The sequence below is a fragment of the Colobus angolensis genome, unplaced genomic scaffold (assembly GCF_000951035.1).
Source record: "Colobus angolensis palliatus isolate OR3802 unplaced genomic scaffold, Cang.pa_1.0 Scaffold55, whole genome shotgun sequence".
Lineage (NCBI taxonomy): Eukaryota > Metazoa > Chordata > Mammalia > Primates > Cercopithecidae > Colobus > Colobus angolensis.
In genome coordinates this window covers 5,276,338-5,287,109 of record NW_012119043.1, presented here as the reverse complement: position 1 = coordinate 5,287,109, position 10,772 = coordinate 5,276,338, and the positions used below count along the sequence as shown (strand labels likewise).

Here is a 10,772-nt window from a genome sequence, read left to right as displayed (position 1 = left end):
AAAAAAAAAAAAAAAAAAAAGCTTGCTGTTCTTCAGGCATGAAGTCAGGGGCTGGAAGCAGGTGAGGCTTGAGGGCCCGGGGCTGGCATGAGAGTGCTAGGATGGATATAGCTTTTCAAGGTCCATTGCGGGGGAGGAAGGGTTTGTTTGCTGTTGGAGCAGTGGGAGTGAGGGCAGAAGGTGGGCAGGTGTGAGAACTTCTGTTCTTGGTTTCCAGGAGAGCAGTGATGGGCAGGGGCCACTCTACAGGTTTGCTATGCTCGGCTGGGAATTTGCTCTGGCTGGTGTCTCCCAAGGGAGGCAGTGATTTTGGATGGTGCAGAGATGGGCATTTTTGTCAGTATTATACAATGATTTCCAAAGCATATTGGGGAAAAACCAGCCCATCAAACCTGTTTAGGGAGAGGCTAACGTAGGCACTTAGCTCAAAATGAGATTTGTGACTTACTATACGGAATACTACATGGGTGGCACAAGGAAGGGTTCAGGAAAAGCTGAAGGTGGGGGCTGGGCGTGGTGGCTCACGCCTGTAATCCCAGCACTTTGGGAGGCCAAGGTGGACAGATCATTTGAGGTCAGGAGTTCGAGACCAGCCTAGGCAACAGAGTTAAACTCCATCTCTACTAAAAATACAGAGATTAGCTGGGTGTGGTGGCACACACCTGTAATCCCTGCTACTTGGGAGGCTGAGGCAGGAGAATCGCTTGAACCTGGAGGCAGAAGTTGCAGCAAGCTGAGATTGCGCCACTGCATTCCAGCCTGGATAACAGAGCGAGATTCCGTCTCAAAAAAAAGGCTGGGCATGGTGGCTCATGCCCATGCCTGTAATCCCAGCACTTTGAGAGGCCAAGGTAGGTGGATCACCTGAGGTCAGGAGTTTGAGACCAGCCTGGCCAACATGGTGAAACCTGGTCTCTACTAAAAAGACAAAAATTAGCTGGGTGTGGTGGCGGGCACCTGTAATCTCAGCTACTCGGGAAGCTGAGGCAGAATTGTTTGAAGTGGGGAGGCGGAGGTTGCGGTGAGCCGAGACTGCGCCATTGCACTCCAGCCTGGGCAACAACAGTGACTCCGTCTCAAAAACAACAATAGCAACAACAGCAATGAAAACCAAAACTGAAGACGTTTGGGAAAGCAGCCTCCGGTGAGGGAGGTGGAATGAGTTCTAGGTCTTGACTTTGGGGTGCCATGGCGGGCAGTGTGGAGTGGCAGGCAGTGTGGAGGTTACCTGTCGGTCGGGTTGGAGGAGCCTGCCTGGGCTGAGGTGACCAGCTGGGGCCCACAGCCAGAACACTGGGGATGTGGGGAGAGGAGGCAGCCCGTGGAGAGGAAGTGATTCAAAGCCACGTATGCCTGGATGTGTCCGGATTACGGCAACATCTGCCCAACTGCCCAACTGGTTCTTCTTCTGGCCCCTATGGGCACTCCCCTTCCAGTAGCTGGAGGGACCTTCCCGGACAGACCATGAGCGGGCCCCACGCCCTTCCCTCGGGATCAGGTTCAAGCTCAACTTCCCAGCTAGCCTCTCCCTCCAGGGAGCCAGAAGCCTGCCCTGTACTCACCAGCTGTTCAGGTTCAACGCAGGCCTTTTCCCTGAGGTTTAAGCCCTGACCTTGAGTTCAGGGTCAGCTTCTGCAGTGCTGGGGATGGTGACTTTCAATAGTGCTACGCTGGCCTAGGTGCAACCTCTGTGCTTTGCTCTGGCTCAAAACTTACCTACTGTATTTAAATTTCTTGTGATGGTGTCTTTATCCTGCTGACCCCCTAAGGCAGAGAGGGGACTGTCCCTGCCTTACAGGGTTCTGGGTTGCAGGGAGCGGGGGTATTATTTGAGTTAGTAATGGCTCACACTCACTGTTCAAAGTGCTTTAAATTCCATACACGGTAAGGACTATACCATTTGACACATGAACTAACTGAGGCGAAGATGAACTCACCGTAAGTCATGCAACAGCTTGTACCAGCAGAACTAGGCTTGGAGCCTTGGCAGCCGTGCTCTTAACCTGCCACGTGCAGAACCTGCTGCTCAGGGGACACGTGGAAGGCACCAGGACGCCCTGCGCATGCGTCATTTAGTTGTTAACACTACATCCCACCACAGTGCCTGACAAGCGGACACACTTGGAGTAACCCCAGGAAGCTGGCCTGGGCTGCAATGCGATGACAAGGTGGAAGGAAAGGGGAAGTTCCAAGTCCTTTTGAGTTTGGAGGGGAGTGTCAATTCTGACTGCAGAGGGAGGCAGCAGGCAGTGCAGGAGGGGCTCGAGGGGCCTGGGGAGGGTCTGAAGCAGCCACTGTGGGAACTGGGGCAGGAGCGGCCCAGGCCTCTGCGCATCAGGGCCCAGCCTGGCGGACTCAGGGTACCCACCTGAGGGCAGCCCTCTGTGGGGGGACACAGCAGCGACCCTCCATTTCCGGTTAAAACAAGTTTGAGTAAGACTCAGTTGTCTCGCTTTGACGCACTACGTTAAGGAAACTTGTAAGGAATGGCAGGCCCTGACCCAGTGGGCAGAAAAGCAGAGGGGGAGGAGTCTGTCAGGAACAGGAACATGCAGCTCCACAGAGGGAGGGGCCTCCGATGGGACAGAAATCTGGACCAATGAAAGAGTGGCTCTCAGACCTGGAAGGGCTGGGGTTCCCTTCCAGAATCTGGAAATCAGAATGAGAAATAGGAAACAAATCACTTTAATGTACTAACCATTTTGGAAGGTCATTACAGTATCATTTGCAACATTCAACAAGGAAAGATGCCACTGGATGGCCGTGTCCTGCGAGATGAGGAGCTGGCTGCTTTCACCCCACCGGATCCGGGGCTCAAGACAGCTTGCAAGCCCGAGTGACTGGGAGGTTTGAAGGGAACCAGGTTGAGCTATGATGAAAGCACCTGGCTGTGGGCTGGGAGGCAGGAGTGCAGGGCAGTCTGGGCCCCCTTGGCCCCAGATTCAGTGCTCTGTGAGGCCACACAGCCCCAGCACCAAGCAAAGGAGGGTCTGTGGGTCCCAGCGTTTCCACAACCTGAAAAGTGACACATGAACCGTTTCTTAGGAAAGTTCTCTTCCACCATGTTCTGCCTGAGGCCTGGGATTCTTCCGGTTTCATGAAGAACGTGCAGAAGGTGGAAAGAGTGAGGGACGCGGACCTGGCTGCAGCTGCACTCGGCCCCCTCAGTTGTAAAGTTGGGTGGGGGCCTGGGTGGGCGCAGATAGGAGAGCAGCTCCTCTTCCTGTTCCCTGGCCAGAGTCTTGCTCGATCCCTGAGAAACTAGAGGCGAACGCCTCTGGGAAGCCAGCCAGGGCCAACCAGAAGGTCCTTTTGATGAAGTCTGACATCCCACATTGGTTTCTCTGGACCTGGGTGACTGTTTTGCCAGCATCAACTCTCCGGCCCAGCTGAGGTGCAAACTCCCTGGGGTCTGCTCCCACTCGGCCAGCCACCTGTCCAGCAGGCCTCAGCCTCAAACACGGGAAAACGCAGAGTGCGTCTAGTCACTGGGCATAACACTGCCCTGCTCACAGTCCCCATCAAGGTGATATGCAGGCAGGAGCTTCGTTCCAGTTGTTTGTAAATTTCGTCCTGGGGTGGGTCACTGCAGATGGCCTGTCATTGTTTCTCAGTACCAAACCCCCACTGTTGGTGCTGATGCAGGCGTCCATTAAAAAACCACGTACGAGTCCACAGACCCACCAAGAGGGAGGGCCCAGGCACATTTTTTCTTTCTGTATCCTAGAATTATGCGGAAATTTCCGCCAAAACCACATGATTGCACGTATCAGGGTGAGTATTAGATTAGGGGGCCGAGGGTGGGTGGGGAAGACCTTTTGTGGGAGGTATTCCTCTGACCCATTCTTGACAATAGTTTTCTCCTTCCTTCTGGAAGCTTCTGGCGCTGGAGATGGAGGCAAGGCATGTCAGGGGTGGCAGTCCAGACTGCATGTGCCTGGCAAAGGATGCAGAGCCTGGTTGAGCTGCGGGTGGGTGAGCACGTGTGGGAGGACCCTTGGCTCGGGCCACCAAATGCCCCATGCTGGCTTGTCAGCCAGGACCCCACCCTTCTGCTCCCGAGTTAGGAGAAGAGCTCTTCACAGATCCTGCGTGTGTCCTCCGGCGCTGTCACGGAGTAGCCCATGGTCCTGGGGTCTGTGAAGATCTCATGGTCATTGCCACCCTGGAAAGACACAAAGTACAGATGAAGGCTCCCCCTCGTTTGTCCTGGGCCACTGCTGATGTGACCCTGGAACCTAAAAGTACCCGAAAAACAAGATGTAACTGGGCAGGGAGAATTTCTTCAGCTACCTTCCTCTTAGTTTCCAGGAGACGAACATGAGTACAATTGTTATTGAGAAGAGATTTATAACCTCCTCTTGAACTGCAGTTTGGCTTGGAACACGCAATTATGCCTAGGAGAGAGATCACGACGTTCTTGTGAAGATCTGTCTAAGGCTTATTTTTCTATACAGAAGGCATCAGCAAGTGACAGTATTCTCACAGCCATCAGGTTTTTTTTTCTTTAGCTGTGCCCACACTTTTCTAACAAGTCACAAGGGAGCGTCAGGAGGGCAGAGGGTGGGGAGCAGGGCTGCCAGGGATCTTCCTGTGATGAAGGACGTGGCGACATCAGTGGTGATGGCAGCCACTGGCCATGTGTCACTCTGCACACTTGAAATGTGGCCAATGCAATGGAGGAATTCAGTTGATTTGATTTTAATTTAAACGGCCGCACGTGGGCCGGGTGTGGTGGCTCATCCCTGTAATCCCAGCACCTGGGAGGCTGAGAGGGGTGGCTCACTTGAGGTCAGGAGTTTGAGACCAGCCTGGCCAACATGGCAAAACTCCATTTCTACTTAAAATACAAAAATTGGCATGGTGGCGCACATCTGTAATCCCAGCTGCTCGGGAGGCTGAGGCAGGAGAATTGCTTGAACTCAGGAGGTGGAGGTTGCAGAGAGTCGGGATCGCGCCACTGCACTCTGGGAGGGCTCTATCTTAGATAGAGCCTGGGAGACTCTATCTTAAAAATAAATGGCCCCACATGACTCGGGTCCGAGCTGCTGGCTAAGAGCAGGGCCTCTGGAGCAGGTGTCCTGGGTCAGATGCTGGTTCTACCACTGAGGGGCTGCGGTGACTCCCCGTCTCCAAAATGGGGTCATGGTGGAAGCCTGCCCAGAGTTCTGTGGCCAAAAGTTGAGGAGATGATGGTTGGGGTCACACCTTGGTAAGATGAGGAAACCAAGGCCTCAGAAAGTCTGCAAGGGCCCATGTCTAGGAGCACCGGGGCATGTCCTGCCGGGGTCCTGTGCCCTAATCTGTGTCCCCCTCACCCCCACCAATCCTGCTGGGCTCAGGTTAATGAATCAGGTTACCTGCCACTCCCGCAACCCCGAGCCCTGCAGGAAATATACCCTGTTTTTCTCATCGTGGAATTCCTTCAGTTCCCTCATAAAACTGGATAAACACTCGAACTCAAAACCTTGAAATAATCTATGATTTGTTTACAATACAATGAACACAACTGCAGAGAAAAGGGTTTTTTCTCATAAAGCACTGAGCATGAAGCCAATGTGGAAACCATGATTTTGGACCAAAAATCTGACTTTTTTTTTTTTTTTTTTGAGACGGAGTCTTGCTCTGTTGCCCGGGCTGGAGTGCAGTGGCCAGATCTCAGCTCACTGCAAGCTCCGCCTCCTGGGTTTACACCATTCTCCTGCCTCAGCCTCCGGAGTAGCTGGGAATACAGGCGCACGCCACCTTGCCCGGCTAGTGTTTTGTATTTTTTTAGTAGTGATGGGGTTTCACTGTTAGCCAGGATGGTCTCGATCTCTTGACCTTGTGATCTGCCCGTCTCGGCCTCCCAAAGTGCTGGGATTACCAGGCTTGAGCCACCGTGCCTGGCCAGTCTGACAAATTTTTAAAGAATTAATTGCCTCTGGAAATGAGTGTTTTCATTTTTGCAAAAACCTATCCCCAGGCAGATGGCTTCCTCAGGTGGAGGTGAAGTTTCAGGCTTCAGGAAGGAATGTCGCTGGGCCCAGGGAGTGCTGCGTGGAGTCAGGAGGCCATGAACTTGGCATCTCTTCCAGTCCAGCCACTCAGGAGCCTGCCAGGGCCTTGCCCTGGCCTTAACACAGTTTTGTACCAGGCCTGGTGACCTTCAGACAGACCTGAATTTCATGGCCACCATCTGCTACCTACACATGTGAAATCAGTTCTGGTAATTCTGATTTTGCCTTTTTTTTTCCCCCCCTTTGGACACAGGGTCTTGCTATGCTGCCCAGGCTGGGGTTGAGTGAACCTCCAGCCTCAGCCTCTCAATTAGCCAAGACAAAGACTGTGCACCACAGTGCTGAGCTAGTTCTAGTAATTCTTATAATTAAGAAAAAAGATTTCTTTCAGGAATAACATGGTGGACAAAAGTCACAGAGAACCTAACACAGGCACAATCTAGCGGGGCATGGTGGCGCATGTCTGTAATCCCAGCTATTTGGGAGGCTGAGGCAGGAGAATCACTTAAACATGGGAGGCGGAGGTTGCAGTGAGCCAAGAATGGACCATTACTTCAGCCTGGGCAACACAACAAGACTCAAAAAACAAAAACCAAAGGCACAACCAACTCTCACATGCCTCAGTGACTTGAGGAGGGGGAGTCCGTATTCACACATTAATGTCTGGACGGAGGGAGAGGGAAACAAAGAACAAAGGTGACTAAGATGGCGTACTTCCGGGCTCTTCATCATCAACTTTCCCACGCTGGGAAAGGCACAGGTCAACTGCGCAGGCGCAGCATGACGTCCGACCGAGGAAACCGAAACCTCCCTGGCCCTGCCCACCGCAGGGCCCTCGACCCGCCCGCGTCCTGCCTACTGCCCTCCCACTCCCAGGCCCAAGACATAAAAGCTGCTCCGAGCAGTCGTACCGCACAAACTTCCTCCGCCCCTCCTCATGTGCGGACCCAGGAAACTCGCCCGAGAATGCCGGAGCGACTTCCTCGGCCTCCGCCGCTGGAGACCAGTGAACCTCGCCTCCTCTTTCTTTATATTGGCTACATAATAAAGTTTCCTTCTTTATCTTGCCTAATTGCCTTTTCCTCTGGCGCCGGGTCTAGTAGTCGCATAAAGCAAATCAGGTGCCGAAACCCGGGAGGAGACCCCTCCCCAGGGCCCCCCAAGGTCCGAGGAGCCTCCACCTTCCACGCGGAGGACGGACCAGGACCTAGAGATCGCTTTCCATACCTCCAAGTCTCCTAGGGGTGAGTACCTCTTGCCTCCCTCTCATACTCCTTGGCCAGGAGTCCTGTGCAGGCCCAAGGTTTTTTTTTTCCGGTGACCAGGTGACCCCCAGGGGAGTTTCCAAAGGCAGAGACGACTGCCCAAAGGAACTCTATTCCGTTCCGTGGGAGACCCGTCCAGGACGGAGACGTCCGCCTGGAGGTAATCTCCATTCCGGCTCCAGGAGCCTCCCACCCGTCTCTAGTGGCTGGAAAGGATGCTTTGTAGCCAAGTAGAGTTCGGTTTCCGTTTCCGCCTATTGGCGAGAGGAAGGCAATGGGAAACCCCCAATCCAAAATACCTAGAGACTCCCCTTTAGGGTGTCTTCTAACTAATCTGAAAACTTTACAATTAGAGTAAGATCTTAAACGAAAGCGACTGGTTTTCCTCTCCACTGTGATGTGGCCACAATATAAGTTAGACAACCAGTCTCAATGGCCGCCTGAAGGCACCCTAGACTGTAACATTTTAATCGACCTCAGTAACTTCTGCCAGCGCTTAAGCAAGTAGTCTAAAATAAATTATATACAAAAGTTTTAAGACTTGTGTTCTCGACCAGACTTGTGTAGCCAATGTTCCTTGGCCCAAGTCAAGTTGGCTAAGGCGCGGACTTAGCAAAGTCAGAAAAGAAAGAGTCACCTTTCCTGTCTGACTCACCGTGTCAGCTTCTCCCCACTTCCACTTCCGCCGTATACTCCCCCTCCCCCTCCCCCTCCCGCTTCCACTACAGTTCCGCCCTCCTCCCTCGGTCCCGCATACCATTGTTGAGGCTGCCCCTCCTTCCATCCCTGGGCACTTCCGCCTACCCAGCTTCCACACTCCCTCTCATTCTTGCCTTATCGGTAGTTGTCTCTTACTCTCATTCCACCTTCCTCTTCAGTCTATTCCTGCCCTCCTCTTCCTCGGCTCCTTCCTAACTATTCTGTCATCATTCCATTACTGTCATCATTATATCTCCTCTAATAATTGTTTATTATATTTTCTTATATCTTCTATATCTCCTCTAATAATGGTTTTAGACCTTTAGGCACCTAAGGCACTAGGCAAACCAGTGTCTGATCTCTGGCCTAGTCTTAACTAAAACCAAACAATACTCCAGACACTAGGCAAACCGGTGTCCTTACATCTAAACAGCGGGGGACAATACCGTCTCCTAGCAACTACCTCCACTACGTCACCACTGTTGCCCATCTAATACCAGTGCAAGAGATCACCCGCATTGCCTTCAATGAGATGCTCCTACATCCCTATGTCCAGGTGCCAACCACAGACCCTCATGACGCCACCCCCTAACAGCAGGAAGCAGCTAGACAGACAACAGCGCCCCCAATCATAATCAATAAAAGACTGGACTGTCTGGACGGAGGGAGAGGGAAACAAAGAACAAAGGTGACTAAGATGGCGTACTTCCGGGTTCTTCTTCATCAACTTTCCTGCGCCCAGGAAAGGCACAGGTCAACTGCGCAGGCGCAGCATGACGTCCGACTGAGGAAACCGAAACCTGCCTGGCCGTGCCCACCGCAGAGCCCTCGACCTGTCCGCGTCCTGCCTACTGCCCTCCCACTCCCCCAGGCCCAAGACATAAAAGCCGCTTCTAGCAGACACGCGGTGCGAACTTCCTCAGCCCCTTCTCATATGCGGACCCAGGAACCTCACCCGAGAACGCTGGAGCGACTTCCTCGGCCTCCGCCACCGGAGACCAGTGAACCTCGCCTCTTTCTTTACATTGGCTACCTAATAAAGTTTCCTTTTTTATCTTGCCTACTTACCTTTTCCTCTGGCGCCGGCTCTAGTAGTCGCATAAAGCAAATCAATTGACACAACACACCTTTCTAGAACACCTACTACTTGCCAGGCATTGCTTTACCAGCTAGGGATACGGCGTAAACGAAAACGACCTTGCCTGTGGTCTGGTCGGGGAGACCAGCCAGGAGCAGACAGCTCTTGGGCGCCTTGTTGAGCAAAGGGAGGGAAGGGCTGCCAGGACTGGAGGGCGAGGGAACCCTGGCATCTGAGAGAAGTGAGGGGATAGGCCATGTGGCCATCAGAGAAGCGACTGAAGAGGAAGGATGGGCAGGGGCCGGGCCAGGCCACAGAGCACAGATTGTGGTAAGGACCTGGGATTTCACGGGAAGCCACTGGAAGGCTGCAAGCCCGGGCCATTATCTTTCTGGAGAATGGGTGGGGGGTGAGGGGAGCAGTTAGGAGGCTCCTGCAGCCGGCCAGGGTGCAAAGAGGACCTAGGCCATTACCTGGGAAGAGACCCCTGAAGCAAAAAGGGTTTATGCTAGTCCCGACAGTTGCTAGGAGTGCCCTTCCCTGCAGATGTCACACACAGGGGACAGAGGCCTAACGGCATGAGTCTCCTCCCATGGTCCTGCTGGGGGCTGGTGGGGAGGTGTCTGTGAAATCTGAGTGATCTGTGTGCATGTAACTCGCTGGCACTTAATAAAGCTAGGTCTGGAGAACCAATACCCATCCAGGAAGGCGAAATCCTCCCGACCCTAGTTGCAGAAGCCTCGCTGGGTCGCTTCTCAGCTCCACCCCCTTTCAGAGAGCTGCGTGGCTGGCAGGAGCATCTGCATCACAAACACAACCCGCCTCAGGCCTTCCTTTCTCTCCTGCCAAGCGTCTGCTTCCTTCTTTATGACTCTCAGAGCATGGTGGGCTCCTTCCTGGGGTGCAGCCTTCTTGGGGCTGTGTCGAGCTTGCATACCAGAGTAGGTGCAAAGCAGACGAAGCGGACCCCAAATGAAATGAAAGGAAAGCTGGCTGCCCTCTAGAATAATAAGGCTACAGAGAACCGGAAATTTCAAATGCTGGATATGCATATGCACTAAAGGTTACTTGATTCTAGCTAGGGAACTCAGCCACCCCCCCAAGCTCCGAGAACAAAAACCCTGTTCCCTGGAGAAGGGAGGGAAGGGGGGAGGGATGAATGAACGATCCAATTTCTCGTTACAGTGTACCTGTCAGGCACCAAAGAAAGGCCAGGGCTCAGTGAAATCAGCACATTAATATTTAAATCCCTAATAGCTCCAAAGTCTGAGGATGAAACAAAAGGCATAGTGTTGGCCATGTTCAGATGTCAGGGGACTGACGAGTCTCCCCGCCTCAGCCCATTTCCGTACATGCTGTTGCTGACCTGTGCAGTGTAGTAGTGAACCCCAGTCGTCCAAAGAGAGGAACAGTGTCATCTATCACAGCCTGCATGAACTGCTTAGCTGGTAGCAGTGGGTGTGTGCTGTGTGGATGCCTCCTATAGCACAGATGGACTCTTTGTAGCTCACAGTCAGGACTCTTATTTATTTCTGAGACAGGGTCCCACTCTTGCCCAGGCTGGAGTGCAGTGGTGCGATCATATCTTGCTGCAGCCTCCACCTCCTGGGTTCAAGCAATCCTCCCACCTCAGCCTCCTGAGTAGCTGGGACTACAGGTGCGCACCACCATGCCTAATAGTCGATTCTTGCCATGGACATTCATTCTGGCTGTTTAACAAGTATTTATGAA

General features: G+C 53.0%; 1 protein-coding gene across 1 annotated transcript in view; it reads right to left on the bottom strand.

Moving 5' to 3' along the window:
- PMM2 (phosphomannomutase 2) overlaps nucleotides 1-10,772 on the bottom strand; it is a 47,772-nt gene that overhangs the window by 7,702 nt on the left and 29,298 nt on the right. The window contains exon 8 of the mRNA XM_011961381.1: nucleotides 3,378-4,165. Within this exon, the coding sequence (XP_011816771.1) occupies nucleotides 4,064-4,165 (102 nt within the window). The 3' untranslated portion in view covers nucleotides 3,378-4,063. The remainder of the gene's footprint in view (nucleotides 1-3,377; nucleotides 4,166-10,772) is intronic.